Genomic DNA, 24,122 nt, shown 5'->3' with positions numbered 1-24,122 from the left:
TGCGGGGCCAGCCGGGGCGGAGGAGCGGGATGAAGGACGATTTCTTAAATTGTATTTCAGTGCGGGGTCTTTCCGGGTTAATGAGCTGACATCATGATTAAAGCTGACCATTTGTAATGTGTCGCGACCCTGTTGAAAAGCACTGAAAAGGTTAATGTGGTAAAACAGGACAGCACCTGCCCCTCAGAGGGAGAGGAGGAGCTGGAACACTTTTCCTAATCAATTAGTCCATTAATGAGTCTATCAAGTAGTTAAGTAGTTAAAGATTATGCCGCTGGTCTGGGTAACAGTCGTCATCTCGCTATACCTAATTATATTATAAGTACTTTATTCAATATACCGGACATAATATGGTGACTCGGAGTTAATGAAAATGTCATTTTAAAACGTCTTGACATTTGTCTCTATTGATTTGTATATTTCCATCTCATTCTTTGCTTTCCCCTATTTGATTTTTCTTTCTTTTTTTTTTTTTTTTTTTTTTTTTTTTTTTTTTTTTTTTTTTTGGGAGGGGGTGTATTTCTGGAGAGAGGGAATGACCGCACCGTGGGGGGAGGAATCAACAGCTGGAGCTCACAGAGACCCCTGCCCCACCCCGTTCGGGCAACCCGGGGTTAAAAACCCGGTGCCACGGCCCCTGCCAAGACCAAGGATATTGCACCTGGACATGGATGCGGCCAAACCCACCAGGATTTCCGAGCTGCGACAGCGCTTCCCACTCGCTCCCCTCCGCGGGAGGGGACGGCTGCGGGCTCGGGGACAGCCTCACCCACGGACACGGGTGTCCGCAGCGGAGGAGGGCCCAGGGAGGGAGTTCATCCCTTCAGAGTCGCGGCAGTGGGGAAATGGAGGCGGAGAGGGCAGCAGGGTCTGCCCGGGGCAGGGGAAGCGTAGGGCTGGGCTCGTGGGACAACTCGGGGACCAGTCTGGTGCCGAAACACCTGTCCCGTTTACCGGGGCTCATTTCTGAGGCTTCCCGCGGCGATCTCACGCCGGTGGGAGGGAGGCCCCAGCTCCCGGTCCCAGGCAGCCGTCGGGGCTCGATCTCCGCCTGGCACCTCCGGGGAAAGGGGCTCCAGGCCCAAAACCGCGGGCCTGGGGAGCCTCTGGGGCTCCCAGCTGCCGCTCCGTCTGCTCTGAGGAAGGTGGTGGATCCCGGCGGGGTCCTTGCCCTCGGCCCCACGTTCCCTTTGGCACAGGTGGGACAACAGCTGCCACCTGCGGGTTTCCCCTTCCGAGGGCAGGAGCGGCGGGGGAAGAGCTGCGGTGGCTGTGATTTATAGGCAGCCCCGAGGGAAAGAAGAGCCCCTGACTCCTGACAAAGTTTATTTGGAAATGCAGCGGCACGTACCCTCCCTCCTGCTCCCCACGGCTTCCAGGCCCGGGGACGAAAACGCGGGAGGCATTTCATTTGTTACCGGCTGCAGCACAGCAGCGCAAATCCCGGATTCTGGAAGGTTTCCCCGTGCTGCCGAGCAGGCAACACACACCGTGACAGGTTTTTTCCCTCCTTTAATGAGGAGCGGGGTAAAGATCCCCGGATATGCACGAGGTGTTTATCCCGACACCCCCCGCCCCCGGCCGGCATAAGCCATTCAGCCCACGTCGCTGTCGCCCACTCGAGGCGGAGGGCAGGAGGGATGGCGGGCGGCCAGCAGCCTTCCTCCGGGGGCGCGGGGTCAGCGTAGCCCCCGGGGACGGCGGCGAGGACCCGGCGGGGGTTCCCCCCTCCAGCTCCGGCGCACCCCCCCGCGCCTCCCCACTCCCGGAGCCCGCGGGTTTCCAAACTTTCCGTGTCCGCCGCCGCCGTGATTGGCGCGGCGGAGGCCACCTCCATGCAAATGAAGCCCCGCCGCCCGCCGCCCGCAGATCAATAGGGACGCGGGGGAAGGAGCATGCATTCCGCCTGGGTCGGCGCGGGGAGAGCCGGCCGCCGCACGCCCCAAGCGCCCCCCGAAACACCCCCCACCCACAGCTCCCCGCAGGCTGCCGGGGCACCCCCCTCCCGCGCACCCCGAGCCCCTCTAAAGCGAGAGCTTCCCTCCTCTGCTTTCTTATGAACCCAGGATGAGCAGCAAAGAAGACCCGAGCAAGTGCTGTCCGGCGGCTGCTCCCATCTCCAGTTTCACCATCCAGTCCATCCTGGGCAGCGGCAGCGCCGAGCCCCCCCGGGAAGCCGGAGACAGGGCGCCCGCCTGGCCCGCCCGCGCCCGGACCCTCTCCCTGTCCTCGGAGGACGAGGAGCCGGACGAGAGCTGGAAGCACCGCGGCTGCTTCTGCCCCGAGGCTCAGGGCCCCGCCGAGGCGTGCCGCAAGCACCAGCCCCTCAGCTTCACCTGTCTCGGTGAGTACCGGAGGGATGGGACGGGGCGGACGGGCCCCGCCGGGAAGGGCCGCGGAGGGCTCGGCCCCGGTCCGGCCCCCGCCGGGAAGAGGGAGGCGGGGGCACGTCGCACCTTCTCTGCTTTCGGGGCACAGAGTATTTGCGCCGTCCGTGGGTGAAGCGGGGAGGAAGGAACTCCAGGAAAAATGGGGTGGCTTTTTTTAAAAAATCTTTTCCACCCCATCCGGCGTTGATTTCCCCGAGTGATACGGTTCGATGGATAACGCTCGTTTTCTAAGATTCTGATTACAGCCCTTAGGGCAGAGGGAAGAAAGATGTTTATTTTTTTTATTTTTTAAGCATTATTTCTGAATAAACGGTCTGTGAAATGCGATGCTGTAAAGTAAAATTTGCCGGCTCGTGTCGGGTAGGAAGGCTGGTACTCAGCTGCTTTCACTGAGGCACGCACACCCACCTGTCCGTCCGTCCATCCGTCCATCCATCCATCCATCCATCCATCCATCCATCCATCCATCCATCCAACAGGGGGACAGGGATACCCAGAAGGGGATGGCTTCCCCCGGCGTCGGTTGTGTGTTCCCCCGGGAGCAGAGGCGGCGGGTGCCTGCCCAGGGTCTCGCCTCGGTGCTTTTTCCCTCCGGGCCGGGGAGCTCGGCCGTCGGGGGTCCCGGTGCCGGGTTCGGCCGTCGGGGGTCCCGGTGCCGGCCGCCGTGCGACCCCCGCGCTGTCGCTCTGTTGCAGGCAGCGCCAAGGGGAGCGGAGCGGCGGCGGCGGGCAGCGGGGAGCGGGGGCCCTTCCTCCCGCCCCCCCAGCAGGACTGTAAGGACGAGAAGGAGAAGCCGCTGGGACCCTCCTCGCCTTCCTGCGGGGACCGGCAGCGCGACGGCGGGGACCGGCAGGCCGGCGCCGCCAAGAAGAAGACGCGCACGGTGTTCAGCCGCTCGCAGGTCTATCAGCTGGAGTCCACCTTCGACATGAAGCGCTACCTGAGCAGCTCGGAGCGGGCCTGCCTGGCCTCCAGCCTGCAGCTCACCGAGACCCAGGTGAAGACCTGGTTCCAGAACCGCAGGAACAAGTGGAAACGGCAGCTCTCGGCCGAGCTGGAGGCGGCCAACATGGCCCACGCCTCGGCGCAGACTCTGGTGGGGATGCCGCTGGTGTTCAGAGACAATTCCCTCCTCCGAGTGCCGGTGCCCCGGTCCATCGCCTTCCCCGCCCCTCTCTACTACCCCGGCAGCAACCTCTCGGCCTTACCGCTCTACAACCTCTACAACAAGATCGACTACTGAGCCCCGCGCCCCCCGCCCCGTCGGGACCCGCACCGGGAGCGGGGCCGGGGCCGCCGCGGGGGCTCCGTGCGGGCTCTCAGGCCGCCCCCATGGAGGGGACGCAGCACCGAAACTGATGGGAGGGACGGGCAAACGGAGAGCCCGGGGCGCCGGGGGCACCCCCGTTCTCCCCTCCTGCCATCCTGTCACTTGAAAAGAAAAGAAAAAAAAAAAAGAATTAATTAAAAAAAAACGTTATTTCAGATCTGTAAATATTTTTAAAGAAAGTAAGAAAGAAAAAAAAAAAATTAAAGCGTTTTAAGCCTCGTTTGTAAATTTGCCACCTCGGTCTCGTGTCCCCGAGGGGGACCCCGGCACCGGGGGTGCCCTGCAGCCGGGCCGGGAAGGGCCCGCGGGGCCCGGGATCGATGCACGGGAGAGCCAAAACGACTTGTAACGGCGAGGGTTTATTTTTCCGGAATTTTTGCTCCTTATCTCGTTTCCAGAATCCCAGCCGGGCCTGACGGGGGCTCGCTGCCCTTCTCTCGGCTGGGAGATGAAGGGCATTTCCCGAAAAGTTTCGTAAACGGGGACCTTTTTTCTGTTTCCCGGAGTGTTTCGGTGGAAGCCGCGGTGATGGGCTCGGTGCTACCGGGGACTGGTCCCTGCTCTCCGTTCGCACTGGGCATCCTCGACGGCTCCCCACGGCCTCGATGGGTCACTCAAAACCAGTAAATCCCGCGGCAAGTGGCGTTAAAACTGCGGCCACCGGCTCCGAGGTACGGCCCGTACCGAGCGCCGGGGGCGTAACAGCAACAGCAACGAGGACAGCGAAAAAACAAACCCCCGAAAAACAGAGAAATAAAATATCCGAAGGGAAAAATAAGGCGTTTTTCAACGCGGGGAAGGAGAAGGCTCTCCCCGCGCTCCACAGCCGGTGTTTGATGCCCCCGGGGTAGCGGCAGCCGGGCTGGGGAGCACAGCCCCGCTCCGTCGCTCCGCCTTTCGGACTCTTTTAGGGGTAATAACTCGTATTTCGGGTTTTATCCGTTAACAGGGCTAAAGCCCAGCAGCAGCCTCTCTTTCCCCGCGGCACCAGCCCGTGCCGTCCCCCCGGGGGCATCTCCCGGGCCCCTCCGTTATCAGCCGGGATGGGACGGGGACAAGGCACCGACGCCCACGCGCCGCCACTGCCCCGGGAGCGGCGAACTACAACTCCCGGCGCGCCCCGCGGCGGCGGGCTCGCGGCGCGCGTCCGGGGACGCAGCGCCACGCGCGTTCGAACCGGCCAATCGCGGGGGGAGGGCGGCAGTGCGCGCGCGCGGGCGGTGGCGGCGGCTGAGGTGAGGCCGGGGCCGGGGCCGGGGATTCGGGATCGGGACCGGGATTGGGGCTTCGGGACCGGGATTGGGGGTTCGGGGCAGGGGATCCGGGACCCTGGGCACGGCCTGACCCTCCCGTCGCGGCCACGCGTTCGTTCCCCGGTGCGGCGCCCTCCCTCCCTGGTTCCCAGGCCTTTCCCTCACTCTCTTCCCTTCCCGCAGCGTTTTCCTCATCCCGGCGCTGTTCTCAGGGACCGAAGCCTCGGGGCTGCCCTAACTCCGAAAGCTTTTCCTCGGCGGCCCGTGGAGCAGCGGGAGGAGCTCGTTTAGAATGAAAACGGTACTTTGGGTTTCATGTTTTCTGAATAAAAGCGCGGGCGGGGAGTCCCGCGGCTCTCACCGGAGCGTTCTGCTTTGTTCCAGCACCTCCGTCCAGCTCAGTGACACCTGTGCCAAGAGGAGCTATAAAAGCACAGGGTTCTTGCTTGTTCACTATTTTTTTTTTTTTTTTTTTTCTTTTTGGTTGTGGTGCCTCAACATTCTACCAGGGCTTTGTTGTTTGAGGTGGGCACAGCACACTGTGCTTTGGCAATCCTGGTTGTGGAGCAGCTGTTTTGGTGAAAATGTGGAGCTCTGGATCTGATTTTTTTTTTTTAACCATGTGTAAGAGTCAGGTTATACTTAAATTCTGGTATTATGAACATTGTTCTGGATTAAAAATGTCTTTGGGACATCCTTCTAGGTTTCTTGTGTAAGTAGCTTTGCCTCCTGGAGTTGCTTTTGGGCTGGTTAATATTTTGTACCAGGCCTCAAATAATACAATAACTTGTACCTCAAACCTCATGTTTTGTTGCTTGAGTTTTCTGGCCTGAGTAGACACAGCAATAAGCTTGTCCAGTTTAATTTTCTCAGTTGTTCTGAATTCCTTTAGGTTTTGTGTCTCTGGACCTGCATCTGAAACATCCTCAGCAGGTGCTGCTGAATTCCAAGTAATGTTCCCATGGAAAGATGTGTGGCCAAACCTCAAGCCTCTCTTTTCCCAAGTGTTCCCAAAGCAGGGTTAAAAAGGGGGCTTAGAAAGAAGCTTCTCTATTATTTAAAGGGTTTTTTCCCTTCACTTCATGCTTCAGTAGCAGAAATAGCACTTTATGTTGACACAGTGGGTATTTTTTTTTGTGTTTTTTGAAGGGTGTCTTAGACAGCAAAGCTCCCACTCAGGAAATCTCTCCAGTGTAGGAATGTGTGTGCCTCACTTCATTACACAACCTGATGATTGTTTAGTTCTGACAAGCACTGGGCTGGAACCACTGTGCCCTAAATTTGCACCTTGCCCTTGGTTCATCTGCTCCTTGTCTCCTGATTTATTCTCAGAGGTGTAATCTTACATTTGCAGTTGTACATACAAACACTGTAACAGTGTTACAGAAAGTCTGAGCTAATTCACTGCTCTGCCTCTTTAGCAGAAGCTAAATGGGCTGGAAAGGCCTTGAGAAACCTTGAAAAGAGGCTGTGGTTGTTTCTTTGTTTGTTTTGTGGATGTGTAATTCTTCTTTTAAGAATTCTAAAATTCTAAAAGAATTTCTTCTTTTAGAGTGTTTGTAAGGTCTGAGCTGTTTTCCTGTTCATAGCTTCTGCTGTCCTAGGAAGTTTTTAACAAACTGGTCCTGGTTTGGGAGTGCTGATTTGCCTTTGGAGTCACTGCTCTTTGATTCAAGTGCTGATATTTTTTCCTGGTCACATCCCAGTTCCGTGGTCACTCCACATTTCAGCACTTCACAAAACATAACTTTCCTTTCTTTATCTGCCCTTTGGATTCTATGAGAGGGGGAAAAACAATCTTACAGCTTTTTGTTGCACATATTTCACGGCACTCATGGAAGCCTCAAGGTCTGAAAGTTGTACAGTGCCCACAGCTGTATAAAAGATGATCAGTTGCAATTATTGGAAGTGTGTGACAGTCATACCAATCCAGGAGCAAATCAACACTTTTTTGAGTTTTCAAACCCAATTTCTTTCTGCTAATACATGTTTTTTAAAGTAACTTATTGATGTTCACAGTAATTTATAAATATTTACTTCAAAAATCACAGCCACACACTCACCAGAGTGAGGGAAGTACATTTGTAAGTAACAATATCCAAGCTTATAGATTATTGTAATGATCATAATATTTTGGTGTTGTTAATTCACATTGCATTTTCATATTTGATTTTGATATTTGATATTTAAAAGCTCTCTGTAGAGAAAGGCATTTAGTGAGGTTTTGGACAGGGATTGTCATCTTGAATTTTAGAGTTTGGAGAAACGTGGGTGTTCTGAACCTGTTCTATGTAAAAGCCAGTGAAGTTTTGAGGTCTGCTTTGGGCTGCCTTTCAGAGGGCTCAGTCTTGTTCCCTTGCTAGGCCTGTGTTCTTGTAGTCATTAAAGTTGCATCTGTGCCTTTTTGTCTGCAGATGACGGGATCAAACGAGTTCAAGCTCAACCAAACTCCAGATGATGGGATTTCATCAGTGAAGTTTAGTCCAAACACGTCTCAGTTTCTGCTTGTTTCATCCTGGGACACAACTGTGCGGCTCTATGATGTTCCTGCCAACACCATGAGACTCAAATATCAGCATTCAGGACCTGTCCTGGACTGTGCTTTTTATGTAAGTGTGGGAGGGGTTTTTAAATTATTATTTTACAGCTGTAGAGTGCCCAAAGTATGAGAAATTGTCAGTCCCTGAAATTAAAGAGGGGGCCTGCCTGTGGTTTTTTTTCACTGAGTATTTTGTCATGTGGCTGATGCTGTGCTGTGGATCAACACTCAGGTTCTCAAATGGTATCTCCCTTCTAAATCAGTTTTAGGATTATCTTGCATCTAGATGGGACTTAGGTTGTCAGTCATTTAAAATATGAAGAAATGGAAATCATTTGCTTTAGCCTCTATCTGCCTTTTTAAAATTTATTTTTGTTTTATTTCTAAACTAAAGAAATTCATATTGCTCAAAGCACTTAAGCATTTTGTAAAGCTTCTGTCTGTTTAAATCTGGGTCAGACCTTAACATTTGTGTCTTAATTCCTGTCTTCCCAAAACTCCTAAAAGCAAGTCCTTTGTTATGAGTTTAGGATGCTGAATGCAGAGCAGCCATGGAAACTCAATGAGGTAAATGTTGTGCTTTATAGGATCCTACCCATGCCTGGAGTGGGGGCCTGGATCAGCAGCTGAAAATGCACGACTTAAACACGGACCAAGGTGAGCAGATTGAATTCTAAATGCTGTCAGCAACTGGCCTGAGCTTCAGATTCATGTACTTACATGCACAGAGTCTGCTCTTTGGGTGGCAGATATTTAAGTATCTGCAGAATAACCAGTGACCCTAATAAGGACCACCTAAAGACCTGGAAGAATTTGACATTGCCAGAAGGTTTGGTAGCTGCTTGCAGGATGCCTTGAATTGGTTTTCTGGTGATAATCCTGCCCTGCCATAGGCTACAGTGGCTCAGTTAGGGGGAAGTAGCCAAGCTGAACTAAAACTGAGCATGTTGTTTTTCAGAGGTTTGTGGTTTGGATGTATTTAGAATGATCTTTCATGGCAGGGGATATACAGAGATTTTGCTTTTGTCAAGCATGGCCTCGTATTACAGTTTTTTTCTAAGAAAACATTGATTGAAAGTAACAGTTCCAGTGCCTTGTTGGTGCAAAATATGGAACTGGTTTGTCTCACTTTTTTGTGTATTTTTAGTGTGTTAAAGAGAAAGTAAATTTCAGCCAGTCACCAGCACCAGCCAGTAGCCAGGGCTTGACAAATCAGTGTGTGCAGTAATGGTACCAAAAAGCTCAAATAATTCTGCCATAACTGACTTCCTACAAGTGTTTTAATATTTTTATTAAGATGTAATACTAACTGCTTTCTCTTGTCATATTATTGATGTACACAAGCTTAAGTTACTTTCTGTGTTAGTGTGTTCATCAGTGTGATACCAGTTGATGCTTTATACCTGTAAAGATCTCTCAGTGACTGCCTAAAATTCTTTAATCCTAAGCTCAAGAGACATAAATTTAAATGTAACAATCCTGATCTTTGCAAAAGTTATGCTTCTGAAGGCTGAACTATCCTTACAGGGACTTCTAGTGTAGAAATGCACCTTTAGAATGTCAGCAAATGCTTGTGCTGCAGTTGTGTTCTTTTTTTATTCTTTATTTCACACGTTCTGACTGTTTATAGGGCCAGCAAAGTTGAAGTATATTGTGTTTTCTTACAGAAAACCTTGTTGGTGCCCACGATGCTCCTATCAGGTGTGTGGAGTATTGTCCAGAAGTGAATGTCATGGTGACTGGCAGCTGGGATCAAACAGTCAAACTCTGGGATCCCAGAACTCCCTGTAATGCAGGAACCTTCTCCCAGCCTGAGAAGGTATGTGCTGCATTCCAGGTGCTCAACAATGCATCCTGGGACTGAAACATCACACAGGACACTGCCTTGGGCTGAACTTGTGAAGCTATGAGCTGAATTTGTGAAGTTAGATTTAATGGTTTTTAAACTGGGTGGAAGTGTAGCATTTTAAAAGATTGGTGTTCAGAATGTATTGCCATTTTTGGTGAGGGCTTTGAGCTTTCCTCAGTGTTCCTTAATTCTTGGTGCTTGTGCTGGACCACCTTCTTAAAATTTAAAATGAATTTGAAGAAAACCAAATATCTTGGCTTAATTGTAATATGCACAGTTGATTTCCTGAACTGTTAAGATTTTAGGTATATCAGACCCTGGCAGTCCTAAGGTCTGATTGTTTTGGAATGTGCATAGAAAAATATCTCTTTAATATTTTTCACTTGTGTTCAAAAATTGAACAGAATTGCTTGTTTTGTGAGTTTCCTGTTTTGTATTAATGCCTAGTAAATTTGGATATTCTCCTAAAGCTGAAATCCTCTGTTCTAATGGGAGACTCAGAGAAAGAAGATAAAATGGGATGATGTCTTCAGCTTTTTCTAATGCCCATATGATATGTTAGCTTCTCATGCTGCTTACAGCAGTGTCATTGAAAGAATTAACAGGAATTCCTGTTTTTTTTCAGAGACTCCTAAACTCAGGCTGACTTGCTGGATAATTTTACATACAATATTTTTTTTGGCTGTACCTTTTAAAAATTTCATTTAGCACTGTGACATCCTATTGTCAAGTCCTAATTATGAGCCATCATTACCTTCCCTTTGCCCCTAAATAGCTCTTACTCTTGTTCCAGCAAAGCTGGATCTACTTCTGGCCAGACCTTTGTGCAGAATAGAGTAATTGCATTATTTCTAGTTTTGATTTATAGATGTATGTAGCATGTAAAGAACTGTGATAAATTGCTGACAGAATATCATATAATGGACAGCCACAGTGAATCAAGCTGCTTATTGGTTCAGCAAGGTTCATTATGTCATTTTTTTAATGCTGCCTTTGATGAATGTGTACACCTACTCCACTGCATGACAACGGTTTCATTTGATTTATGGCTGTGTGGTGGAGAAAGAACATTCACTGTACAGGTGTGACATCAGTTTGTGAAGAAGATTTAAGATATTTAGTGTTCTTTATGCCTTTGTTTCCCTATATGTACACAAACACATTTTATATACTGTTTATGAATATTTCTGGACCAATTTTTACATCAATAACAAAAAACTGTCCTGTTAAAATGTGTAACTACTATTGGCTCAAAGTTTTCATACCTTTTTTAGGAGTAATTGGGATCATCAGAAATTTTGGGCAACTCCCGTGTGAATATTTAAGACTTTTTCCATATTAAAATCTCAGTCTTAAGAGTTCTGTAATCCCATTTTAGAGAAGAAGGCATGCTGGGTGGATGAGGGTTGGTTAAAGAAAGCTTTTTTATCTCTATGTATACATACACACCTGTCTGTTTAGCTTTTTATTAGAAATTAACTTTTTGAAAATGTATTTGTAGCAAATGAAGAGAAAACTTGTTGTGTCTGATGTTTCAGTGCGGTCTTACCAGAACCAAGCAGCTTTGTTGGGCTTCATCAGAGAACCAGAAAGTGAAAACAAATGAAATCGTCCAAGCACGTGCCAAAAGCAAACTGATTCCCTCTGCCAGGATACCAGATCTCTTACACTTTTAATTCCTGATCTGAGGAACACCCAGGATCTGTTTCCTGTGTGTTTGGCTGCATCACTGGAAAAAGCTCATTCTCATAGTTTGCTCTTGTTAGCAGCTCAGTGGCAGCTGTAGGTAGCTGGATTCCATCTGCTTATGTATCAACAACTTGGAATTCATTCCATGGCACAGGTTTTTTTTTTTTTTTTTTTTGACTAAACCGCTTTCCTTTTTCTTGTTTTTTTTTTTTTAACATATTACCAGATGAACTGCATCCCAAGCAACAGCTGGAAACAACAGTTCATGCAGTGAATATTTTCATACGAAATTTGAAATTTCACACTGAGCCAAGTTTTGGGATAGAGTTAAAATTCCAAGTCATTATCTTTTTTTTTAATATGTCAAGCATATTGCTTTCTTCAAATTCACTTAGTTTTATTAAAGTACTCAAAGTAATTTTTTTTTTTTAAATAACCTTTTGGCAATTTATTTTATTAACATGAAGCTCAACTCTAAATACTCAGTTTATAAAGAAAAATACTTGGTTACCAGGTGGAGGAAAACAGAGAAGAAAATGTATGATGTGGTTTTTGAGGACTAAACTGCAGGATCATCAGCTGACAGTGGGAATGCAAAACCAAGCCAAGATTAATTCCAATATCCATCACTTCCCCTCCTGTTCCTTTGTATGGGTTTTCCTTTTGCCATTAATTTCAGTAAATTTAATGCCTGGAATAGTTTTTGACCTTTTGAATGCTACATCAGGGTGTTCTCACTGACCAGCTGCACATTCCTGCTGTTTATCCCAAATTTGGGTTCTAAATGAGAGCTGAAGGGAATTCTGTTGCTGAGCATTCCGTGGGAGATGTTGCCAGTTGTGTTAGTGCTCATTGCTGACAGCTTATTCTGTACAGGGGGGTTTCCAGGCTAATATCAGTGTTAAATACTGTAAATATTTTTTTTTTTTGGAAGGTCTACACCCTCTCTGTGTCTGGGGACAGACTGATTGTGGGGACAGCAGGTCGGAGGGTGCTGGTGTGGGATTTGAGGAACATGGGATACGTTCAGCAGCGAAGGGAATCGAGCCTCAAATACCAGACCCGCTGCATCAGAGCATTCCCCAACAAACAGGTATGGGAGCAATGGCAGGAGTCACATTTCTGCTGAATATTCTTCAGGAAAATGGGGCTTTATTTTCATGTTTATTTTTCAGTGGGGATGTTTTTTGTAATCAAACTTTGGCAGGGGGGGAGGCTTCCTGGGGTACATTAATTCTTTTTAGTGCAGCTTAGCAATGTTTGTCACTGACTTAGCAGCATATTGTGTTGTCGTTTTGTTCCTCAAGATTTGTCTCCTTTTTAGAAATAACCTATTTAATGAATCACAATGCTGACATGTAATTAATAAAAAACATCCTTCCCCTCCCCAGTTGCTGTAGAAGAGGGAAAGCCAGAACTGGTGGTTCCTAAGCAGCTTTTATGCATTGTAACCCAGGGTTCTTGAACAGTCTGTGAACAGGGGCAGGGTTAAAACTGCATGAATATCATTTATATTTTTTTCTTTTTTTTCTCTCCGAGTCTGTGGCATGCACTGCAGAACCCTGGATCCATTATCCAGGGGGAATTGTACAATTCAGGTGCTCCTACAGCTGTTCTGTGCAAGTTAACGTGGTGTGTCTGTGGTATTTCTTTTTTCAAGGAAAGCAAGAAGATTGGCTTTCTCTGCCAAACTAATTTGTAAGGGAATTTTCCCCTGTACAGAGTGATAGTACAGGAATTGCAAGACCTAGTTACTTGTTCTTGAACTGGCATGAATGCTTTGTCCATTTTCAGTTCTAGTTATAGTAAAACAAGCTGATCTTCCAGATTGTATTGTGTGATGGATTTTAAAGAGCCCTGTTATAGCTAGATATCATTGCAATCCTATTTCTGAAAAGATCTATTATGGACTTAACTCAAAAGTGATAATAAAAGCATCTCAGGTTGCTCTAAGTCAGGACTGTAATTAACTGGATAAGTGAACACAACTTGTAATCAAGTTTCACTGAAAATACTATTCCAGCTTGAGTGTTTAGTTGTTAGTATAAAGCTCTGAACTAATTTTAATGTAATGTAATTCTGAAACTAAATAGTCCTGTGAGTATCTCTCATATTTCAGATATTTAGGCCTTGGGGGATAGGTGAGCAAATGCAAGGTGTTCTTATCTCTTGAAATTTTTTTCCCCAAAGACAAGCTTGCTTTTCGACCTGCAGAAGTAATTACAAGTCTCACTGTCAGCTTAAAACTGATGCAATGAGAATCTCTCTTAGGAAGCTTTTTTCTGCCTTACCACTTTCCTAGAATTTAGAAGGCTATGAAATAAAATTGTATTGCAATCTTTTCTCCAGTTGTAAACTTCTAAAACTCCATTAGCTCCATTTTTTTTTCTTGTTAGGGTTATGTTTTAAGTTCTATTGAAGGTCGTGTAGCTGTGGAATATTTGGATCCAAGCCCAGAAATCCAGAAGAAGAAATACGCATTCAAATGTCACCGTTTGAAGGAGAATAACATCGAGCAGATTTATCCAGTTAATGCCATTTCTTTCCATAATGTCCACAACACATTTGCTACAGGTAAATACTCAATTCTTTGTAACATTTGCCTCAGTTCCTTTAGTTTTGATGTAAACAGATCAACCTTTACTTCATATGCCCTGACTTTTAAGCATTTAAATTGTATTCATGCTGCAAGCAGGGTTTTAAAATTATTTGATGTAGTGAGAGTTCTTAATTCTTAATATTTTTCCCTCATACACAAGCTTGTTTTTGGACCTGCAAATGTAATCACAAGTCTCACTGTCAACTTAAAATTATGATGCAATGAGAATCTCTCTTAGAAAGTTTTTTCCTACCTTAACCACTTCCTTAGAATTTAGAGTGCCATGAGATAAAATTGTATTGCAGTCTTTTCTCCAATTAACTGCTTTAACAGGGAGTTTGGGGAATGCTCATTGTGCTCTTTACCGAATGAATCAGCCTTGTGTTTTTCCTGACAAAGTAATTACGAGTAGTTTTCTTTTTGTCCTGTGCTGCATCTCTTCAGTTTCATTTTTCCCCTCAATTACAACTTATTTTTGAATCCCTGACTTGCAGGCGGCTCCGACGGCTTTGTGAACATCTGGGATCCCTTCAACAAGAAGCGGCTGTGCCAGTTCCATCGCTATCCCACCAGCATTGCCTCGCTGGCCTTCAGCAACGACGGCACCACCCTGGCCATCGCTTCCTCCTACATGTACGAAATGGACGACATCGAGCACCCCGAGGACGGCATCTACATCCGCCAAGTGACAGATGCAGAGACAAAGCCCAAGTGAGTGCCTGCTTCAGCTGCACTTGAGGCTCTCTGAGCCTCCACCCCAAGATTTATTAATTTTCCTAAATTCATGAATAGTATTATTGATGGCAGGAGATAGTGCAGCTTGACAGTAGGGGCTGGGTTTGATGTTATCTCCTTCGCCCAAGCTTTCAATATCCGTAGGCTGATAGACGGCTGATGGATAAAATTGTGCCTGGTTGTTTAGAGGGAGAAGAATGTCAAACTCTTATCCCCTTTCAATAGGTGCTATTATATGAAGCTGTAGAGTTATTGCGAGCTCATTGCTTCAGGAATTGAGTGAAGAATTCAAGAATAATTTATTGGAGTAAATGTGACCGTGTTTGGGTATTTAAAACTTGGAATGAATGCGATCTGTCACACTGAGTATGCACCCAGCTGTCAGAGTGAGCAGTGAATTTAGATTCTGTTCTGGGAAGGTTGTGTGAAATCAAGGGAAAGCTCTCTCAGTTCCTGCGTGTTGGGGTTTGCTGCAGCCCTTTGATAACACACTTTTCTGTCATCGTTGCTGTCAAAACGAGGCAAACTGATTGATGGAGGTGAAAATTCCTGTTCAGCTCGCTTTGGCATCGATGTTACATAGAAAAATTGCCATCCCAGTGCAGAATTGTGCTGCCCTTAATGATGGAGGCACAGGAGCAGTTGGCTTTATTTTCAAATTCCTGTGCTTTATCACTGCTAGGTTTTTTCTCTTCTAGTACTCAATCTGTCTTACACCTTATCAGGTTGTCTCCATTATTAAAAGTGTCTGTGAAAACAGATACATAAATGATCAAATTTCTTGAGTTTAAAACTTCAAGATTTTCCCCTCCAGTCCCTGTTGCTTTGGAGCAGCTGTTTTATACCTACGAAGATGAGATATTTATTATTGTATAACTTCCACATCTCTCACTTGTGAGATATTTGTTTTAAAGTAATTTTGATACTCCTAGAAAAATAAAGCCAGAACTATTTTACTATTTATTTCTGGGAGTTCCTCAAGTGGAAAAATCCAAATATGGTAATTAATTAAAAAAAAAAAATCAGGTTGTACTTGTTACATACATTTATGAGTTGTTTTGTTGTGTTTTTCAAAGTTGATAGAAGAATATTTGCTGCTGTTGGTTTTCTAATAGTAAAAACTGCTTTCAGGGTTTTTTTTTTATTCATTGCTACTTAGAGTTGCTAATTCTGTAGATGCTTCATTCTGCTGTACAAGGAGGTTAATCTACAATTAAACAATATTTCCTCTTGGCCCTCCATTATTTTCTGAAACAGATGGTTCATCATTTCCTGGGCTGTTAAACACAGCAAGGTTAAGGTTAGACTCTTGGGAATCAGCTAGTTTGGAATCTTATTAGGCTGTAGAAGGAAAACTAATAAGAATACTCCTTAATATCATTTTGTGACTGTAAACAATTATTTATTAGCAAACAATTGATCCCAGAAGGGCAAATTGTTTGAGTCAGTAATGAGCTGAGAAAAGACAGAGCATATCTGTGTATTTGGAAAATAATTGTAACGTAATTGCAATGCATTTAGACAGGCATCTTTTTGGACCTGTTTCTATCTTTAAATGAATTTCTGAAAACATTAACGAGGTTTGTATGCTTTTCTGACATTTACAAGTTGCTTGTGCCAACCTTAGGGCACTAAGAATGATGGGTATATTTTAGTGGTTCAGTAGTGTGAGTCATCTCTGGTTTATTCTAAAAATAAGTTACTTAGGACAGAAGACTAATGGCAGTTTCATAGTGATCCTTTTGCATGTTAATTTGAGTCACAGTGTTTCTGCACAATGCATTCTTAGTGCATCAAGATGGTGCCATGTTATATAAAGATCACTTTTTTCATCATTAAACTCCTATATTCTGTATCTTGGTATAAGTGAAAGCTGGCTTTCTGTTTTCCTAGCATGTTGAATATTCTACCTAGTAATGATTGCTCTAAATATTCTTCCTAAAATAGAGTTTATTTATTGCAGATCTACTTAGACTACTGCTGCTACTCCTTCTCTGCAAGAGATGCTCACCTGCTCCTAACAAGGCCCCACTAAAACAAGTGAAGTGAGAAGAACAATCTTTGTATTCCTGTTGTTTTCAATTAAGAAATGTTTGTTTGTTTATTGTAGTTTGCCTAAATCTGTCATTCCTTGCCTGCTTATAATGTGAGTGAAACTATTTTCTTTATCTGCTGTCTGGAACTGAATTAGTTCAATCCTGTAGATAACCTTTTAAAAATTTAGATATTTTGTAGTATCTGATTATGAAAACTTCCACTGCTTTCTTATTTGTTCAATAAATATCTATAGATTTTTTGAAAATAAATACTTTGTGTAGCAGCTTTTACTGATTTTGAAACAAATGTTGAGACCAAACCCTTAAATTGCAGGAGTTACTGAGTTCTGGATCTTCCTGATGGAAAAATTTCTGAGTCTTTAATCTTTTTCCAGTGAGATGAACCGGGATATAAAAAGAAATTTTTTCTTTTGAGTATTACCACTAAAAGCTGTCTCACTCAACTCTCTAGTGCAGACTCAGACTGTTCTCCTGGTAGCTTGTATCAGGTGTTACTACTTAAATATTTATTTTCCAGTGAATTGTACAGAGGGACAGAAAAGCTGAGGCTTGAGGAAGGTGATTGAGGTGTGGGTATTTTGGATTGGAAATTGGATTCATTCTTTGCTTCCAACTTCTTCTCTTCTATCAGTGCCTGTGTAGCCAGTGGGAGCACTTTATTACCTGTAGGAAAACAAACTTGCTGACAACAGGAATGGTACCAGATCGTTGCAGAGAAGGTGGTGATGGAGAGGAAACAGCTCAGTGCGTGCGGAAATCTGACAAACTTGAGCTGTTACCAGGTAGACATGGTAAATGAGTTGTATATGGAATATTTTGTAGTTTGTCACGAGCCAGATGTGGATTCTTTGGAAATAGAAACTGGTTTTGATAGGTTTAGAAAAAATGAAGATCTTGCTGGGTTAAATATGAATAATGCCCTCACCACAGTGCCAACCAGCCTCTGTTCTGGTAGTTGTCCACCACCTCTGTTCCTTGCAGTTTTAATTGGCTTTTTTGCAGTGAGGGTTACATGGTGTAGGGCAGAGGTTGAATTTTTGATGTCAGCTTAGGAAGTAATAGCTCCTTGGTGTTCAGGTGTTTTATTATTTTTAGAATTTTAGCTTTGCTAAAGAGGGTCAATTGGAGCCCAATCATAGGAGCTAAAGGTTTCTGTCAGAGTGACTAGCAGAACAATAATAAGCTTGTGGAAAAAAGAAGTGAGGATGTGTCCAAAAAAAAAAAAAAAAAAGTGTGAAGGCAGAATTAGGCTGGGACTAAGGAAAAGATGGTTTAGTGATGATGTGGAGAAAGGAATATGTGAAATGGAGAGAGGATAGAGTGGGGAGTTACAGGTGTAGAGCTGTGGGGAGCAAAGTGAAATAAGAGCTAGAGAGCATAGGGCAAAACAAACAGAATTAGGGGAATTCCAAATATTTTGGTTGACAAAGGAAACCATAATATAACTAGGAAATGATGCCACCTGTGCAACTTTTCAGTGGTAAGTATTGGGGGAAAAACCTGTTAATATGCTGAGATCTGCATGTTCCACTGGACAAAGCCCAGTATGAGGGAATGGATTTGACTTGTTGGTTCTCTTTTAGCTTAAAGCTCAGAGGAGGATTCCTTGTGGTGAGCTGGTGTTTTATGTAAATGCTTGAGACAACCAGTGAGGAAAATGAATGTTGGTTGGTCAGGGCTACAGCTGTGTCCATGTGTTGGGTAGAAATATCACAATGTGCAGTTGAAATACAAATACTTCTTTTACAAGATTAATCCCCCTTTTATTAGCACTCTCCTAGAAATGCAGGTCAAGGCAGAGGTTCATAAGCTGGAAAAATCATGAAACAAGCCTTTTCTGACTTCTGTAACAAGCAGCTGAACAAAGGATGTACTGACTCTTGATAGAGGAATTGAGAGCTAAAAAAGCTCCTTAAGTCACTGCTTTTTGGCTGGTGTTGAGGGCCGTGGAGAAAACATGGAGCCACAGCCATCACTGTAATAGAGTCATCAATCACCACTGACTGCTGGCAGCAGTGAATATCCAGGGTTGTCTCGCACAAGAGCCTCATAACACTGTGGTATTAGAAGCCAAGTGGCATCTGTGCCCTGAATGTCACAAAAGCAAGCTGGTAAGTACTTCTTTCTGTTGGCCAGTCCTTCAGGATAATCAGTGTGTGCTTACTACATGCAGGTCTGGAGCTCTGCTGCATCTCAGGTGGGATCTTTAGTGCTGGTGCTGCTGCAATTATAATAAATATTTAAAATATATCTTTAGGTGGGTGTTTTCTCAAGCAAAACCTGTCAAAGCTGAGCTCTGAGCCCCCAACAAAGACTGAAGTGATGCTGCTGAGGATGACTTTATGAAGCTGTGTAGGTATTGCCAGCTCCATCTTAATTGCCTCACACTTTTGTGTGTACCCAGTGGTTTTCACTGCCTTGAGAATGACAGATTTTTCTGTAGTTGGAGTCACTCAGTCCCCAAGTTCAGCAGTAATTCCACTGCTGCATCTGTTCCAATGGGTGCCCAAAGGCTGGGTGTTTCTACTGCTGAGTTCTCTTGCAAATTTGGCCTGAATGACCCATCCCCCATGAGGGATTGGTATCAGTGGTGTGGAGCAGAACCCATTTCTTTGGACCAGCAGACATTGCTCTGGTGATTACACCATTAGCTGCTCTCATGTTGTTCAGTATAATCACAACCACAAAGGTAGTCATTTTTTAGTCAATATGCAACAACTTCTGCTCCTCCAGCAATGTGACATTTGATCTGAAAAGTGTCAGGATTCTTTGTTTCAAATGCTTTTAGACAGGTAGAATTTAGAAATGAAGAGTCAAAGACAGGACTTGCCCAGATATTCTTATAACTGATATGCTAAAGGCTCTCTCTGTGAAATATCTCTTTCTTCCTAAGGCTGTATGTGCAGTTTTTCACTGTGTCAGACATTTTCCTATAGCATGAAAAGCACAAATGCTAAAACATGTGATAGCAACATGGGGGAGGTAATAGGTCTTCAGAGTCTCCCGTGATTACCTGCAAAGTGGAAGGAATAAACTGTTCTCCATGTCCACTGGGACGAGGCATAATGAGCTTAAATTGCAGCAGAGATTAGCGTAGACATTAGGAAAAACTTTTCAAGTGAAGGGATGGTTAAGTCCAGGAATAAATGGCCTGAGGGAGCTGCAGTGTCTCCATCTGTGGAATTTCTCAAGCACAGGTTAGACCAGCAGCTGCCAGGAGTGGTGGGGTTTTAACTGGTTCCATCTTGCCATCTTTTGGGCAGGTAAGATAAGGCAGTACTTATTGTCCTTGTGGTTGTTCTGCTCCCCAGCTTCCCCTGGCAGGGGGATGTGATCTCCCAGAGCCAGGGGGGCAAGTGCCTGGGGAAAAGCTCTGCAGCCCTTATGGCACCTTCCAGTACCTAAAGGGGGCTGGCAGGAAGGATGGAGAGGGAATTTGGACAAGGGCATGGAGTGACAGGACAAGGGGAATGACTTTAAACTGGCAGAGGCCAGGGATAGATGGGATTTTGGGAAGGAGTTTTTCTCTGTGAGGGTGGGCAGGCCCTGGCACAGGGTGCCCAGAGCAGCTGTGGCTGCCCCTGGATCCCTTGGAAATGTCCAAGGCCAGGATGGACACTGGGGCTTGGAGCAGCCTGGGACAGTGGAAGGTGTCCCTGCCCATGGCAGGGAGTGGAACTGGATGGGCTTTAATGTCCCTTCCAACCTGACCATTCTGTGGTTCTCTGATTATTCTTCTTCAAATCAATGTGTGCGTTCATTTTGTAGGCATTTCTCAACTTGGGTTCATTCTGAATTCTGAATGAAGGTCGATCAAGAGTAGCTGACCTTTATTTGCTATATAAATACTTTGTTTCCATCATCCTTACCATAACTTTAAGCTTGCACCCAGCTTCACCATCAGCAGCACTGAACAACTCAGCAGAGTTGTGTGTTTTAATCTATTCCCCACTTGCAGAAACCCACTGTATTCTCTTTCTGGGAAAAAGACAACAAGTAGAAACAAAGCAATAATTTATTCACTTAGGCCCAAGATTTCCTGATAATTAAACTAAGCAAGGGTTGCTTTTCCCTGCTTGTGTTTGCTGCAAGCCACCCTTGCTCTGCAGCCACAACAATGCAACAAAGGCACCGATTGCCTCAGCTCAGCTCAGCACGGGGGCACTGTCAGAGGTGATTCTGGCTGCAGAATTTGTTCCCTAAGTAGATAAGACAGACAAAGGTGGAGAGAGAAGAAATATTCTCATTTCACAGTTGTCTACAAAGGCACAGAATGAGGAAGTGAATTTCCTTGTCACAGAGCAAAGGCAGGACTTGAACAGATGTCTTGATTCTGAGTGCATGTAATTGGTTTAATTTTTTGCCTCTGCTGTAGACTTACTGTGGGGAGTTATTTCAGTTAATCTTTTTTAGTCCTGTGATGTAATTTTTTGGTCAATAGAACGGCCAGGGCTTCCGTGTACAGGTAAATGAGATCAAATTGTTAAAAAATATTTAAGTCTATCTCTTGATTTTTTGTGTGAAGGCTTTGGCCTGCAAACACACAGGCTCTGGAAGGTGGTGCTGCCTGAGCAGTGAGGTAAGTGCCCTGTTTCTGTCAGAGAATATTAATTTCTGCTAATGAAATTTTGGAAGGGAGCATTTTAAGAAATATTTGTAGATAAACTTTTCAAATGAGACATGTGCAAAACTCTCAGCCCTATACCACAGATTAAATTGCAGGAATATATCAGGACTGACATATTTCTCTGTTTCTCTGTTTGTTTTTAGGATTATAGACCTTGGTGTGGAAAAAAAAGTGCTTAAATCCTTGATTTTTTCCCTTGGTTATAATGGAGTCACTGTTCTTTCCTTGTCATCTACAATGCTCAGATGCTTTAAATCAAATCCTCAGGATTTAAATTATTAACCATCTTTTTGGGATTACATTTTTTATTCCTAATTATACGCAAAAGATATATATCATGAAATATGCAGCATGTAATTGTGATTAAAGCGTGCAGCCTCCCGAAAGATGGGCCTAACAGTTTGATACACCCAAAATTTAATTAGGCAGATAATGGGGTTAGAGGGGAGATTTGTAAGGATGGAAATATTTGGAGTGATACGTTTTTTTTTGATGGTGGTGGAAATCACTATGGAAGCAAATGCAAATAAAGTCATATTTCTTTCCTGGTCTCCACTTGTGTTGTTTTTTTTTGTCTTGGTCTTGAGATTGTCCATGAAAAACTGAATTTATCCAGGGAGCAAGCAATTCAATGCGTTGCAGAATTTTCTACATAGTTGGATCTTTTGGTTCTTTCTTGAGAAATCAAGTTTTGACTTAAACCACAATAACTTTTCCCAGGTAGATTTCCTGGGCACGTTATTAAAGGCTGTCTCCTCTGCTTGGCTGCCTGCTTTCATGAGGGATGCAGGAATTTGATAGCTTTGAGACCTCCTTCCTCTGTCAAGCTCCCTTGTAATTGGTCTCTGAGTTCCCAAGTTATTAGGAGATGAGAGGAGCAGGGGACGGGCAGACAGACACAGCCAATTTCATTGCACCAATCTCATTTCCGCAGGGAACTGGAATAAAAAAATCAATTAAGGTTAAAGACCCTTCAGTCCCCTCCTTCAATTACTTGGGCAGAACAATCCTTTGGCTGAAGTATCCATGATACACAATATCCTCCTCAGCCTCGTGCAGGATTAAACCTCTTGGGGCTGTTGTTTGGAGTGTCCAAGTACGGGATAAACCCCTGGATTTTCCATCAACGTTAGCTGAGCTCCCAGAGCCTTTGGCAGTGCCAGCATTCCCTGCTGCAGCTTGCAGGGATGCTGGTTCCTCTTCCAGCATCAGGAGTTTCCTACAAGCTGCATTAGCCCAAAGGAACATGGTTCCATCCTGCTTTTGTTTCAGCATTAAATTGTGCTGCTAATTGAGCAATTTCTTCTCTCCTCTTGTGAGGGCTTGTCGTATTTTTTTCCACATTCTGGAAATCTCACCGGTCTCCACATAATTCTGTTTACTCTCCCTCCCCACCTCACTGGTAATTTGTGTTTAAATATTTGACATTTCATCTTCTACTCCTACAATCAGGAATAATTCAAGTATAACTTCTAAGTGGCGCAGACACGTCGAGAGGTTGAATGGAACCATCACCTTTTTCAAACCATTTTCTGGACTATCTTCTAAATCACCATCAAATTCCCAAGCTAAAACAAAAAATCCCCAAACAAACAGGGTTTTTTTTTTGCAGTTCTGACTGCAAACCAAGCCTGTGTGAACATCTGAGATGATTATGATCTCAAAAGCAGCAAAAATCATCAATTTTCTGTGATCCTGCTTTACCCAGTGGATGTGTCCAGGTTCAACACTTTGGGGCTCTAGTGCCCTTTTCTTCCTCTTATTTCAGTATTTGTTTTGCTAACAGCTTGTTCTGCTGTGGAACTGGTTGCTGTAAAGAAAAAATTCCCTTGTTTGCCTAGAATCTCTATAGTGAGGGGTTTTGTTTGTGTGGAGAGAAGGAAATGAAAGATGGAAATGTTAATAGAGGAAGCACACATGTTTCAGATGATGTATTATATGTATCCCCTTGTTTCTTGTTTTATTTCTCTGCATTTTTCATTTCTCCAAGGATGTTTTATTTAAAAAAAACCCCAAAAACACCAAAAAAAGAAGTGATGCTTTCCCTGTGCATCAACTTGAAGACATTTTGGTGGGACTTCATTGTATTATCACTTCAGTTTTTTAGTTCCTCATGGAGAGGAGTGGAACCAGGATTCCAACCCTGACCAAAAATCTTTTCAACTCAAGGGAGTTGAATTTAATTTCAATTTACTGTCTCACTGTAAGGCTGAGAGACAGTTCCTCTGGCTAAACTCGGTGAGGAAAACCTTGTTTCTCCTGGCACAGCATCAACCTCTGCCTCAAAATGGTGGTAAATAAAGTTTTCCAGATTTTATTTGTAACTACAGCATCAGAATCACCTTTACAGAGAAATACTTAATTTAAGATTTTAAACTCCTAAAATAGAGGCTGTGGTTTATATCATTTGCATGTGATTACCATGGCCATTATTAATTCCCCCAGTAACTCTTTACTATTAGAAAAAAATTGCATTGCAGGACAGCAAGTATCTACCAGCAGGTATGGTTATTTTTTTTTTTAGCTTCTAATGCAGCAGCCTTTCATCCCTCTCTGTAAGATTTACCTTTAACCTAAAATCTTTCACCCGTTATCTATAATGTATAATTATAAATACATTGTAGTCTAGAGTAAGTACAATTAAAAAGGGTAATTAGTTTCCCTCCCTCTCTCCCATCCTCCCACCCAAGTCCTTAGGTTTAATTTTCATGATTATGTTAGATTATGAGTAATTTTAAATCATGGTATCCAGTAGAGACTACTCCTACTCTGCAGCTCTTTTCAACAGTTGTTTATGGTAGTTTCAGCCTCTTTCTGCCTCTCTGAGGCTCTTTATTTTTAAAGCAAGGCAGACAAGGCCTAAAATTATTCCATTAAAGAGGTGCAATTTTTGTAATGGGACTTAGAGTGCTCTGCAGAAGTGCAGGCAAGTTTCTTCAATATCCTGAGCATTATTCGCTCATTTAGTTAAATGATGTTTCTAATTCCCTGGTAATTACATGTAATGAGGCACTCTTTCTCTTCTTGATGAGACTTTAGCTTAATATGAGATGT

At 44.5% G+C, this 24,122-nt stretch overlaps 2 protein-coding genes across 2 annotated transcripts; both read left to right on the top strand.

The window, feature by feature from the left end:
- The first annotated feature begins 2,067 nt into the window (after window positions 1-2,067).
- HMX2 (H6 family homeobox 2) lies at window positions 2,068-3,633 on the top strand. The gene is made up of 2 exons (XM_053984254.1): window positions 2,068-2,344; window positions 3,086-3,633. Exons 1-2 carry the CDS (start codon window positions 2,068-2,070, stop codon window positions 3,631-3,633), a joined length of 825 nt encoding a protein of 274 aa, XP_053840229.1.
- A 1,266-nt stretch (window positions 3,634-4,899) lies between these two features.
- On the top strand, window positions 4,900-16,686 carry BUB3 (BUB3 mitotic checkpoint protein). The gene is made up of 9 exons (XM_053984387.1): window positions 4,900-4,955; window positions 5,157-5,274; window positions 7,388-7,582; window positions 8,100-8,169; window positions 9,180-9,331; window positions 11,985-12,143; window positions 13,447-13,624; window positions 14,144-14,360; window positions 16,348-16,686. Exons 2-9 carry the CDS (start codon window positions 5,266-5,268, stop codon window positions 16,355-16,357), a joined length of 990 nt encoding a protein of 329 aa, XP_053840362.1. The 5' UTR covers window positions 4,900-4,955; window positions 5,157-5,265; the 3' UTR covers window positions 16,358-16,686.
- Window positions 16,687-24,122: the final 7,436 nt, after the last annotated feature.

The sequence above is a fragment of the Vidua macroura genome, chromosome 8 (assembly GCF_024509145.1).
Source record: "Vidua macroura isolate BioBank_ID:100142 chromosome 8, ASM2450914v1, whole genome shotgun sequence".
NCBI lineage: Eukaryota > Metazoa > Chordata > Aves > Passeriformes > Viduidae > Vidua > Vidua macroura.
This window is presented reverse-complemented; position numbering and strand designations above follow the sequence as displayed.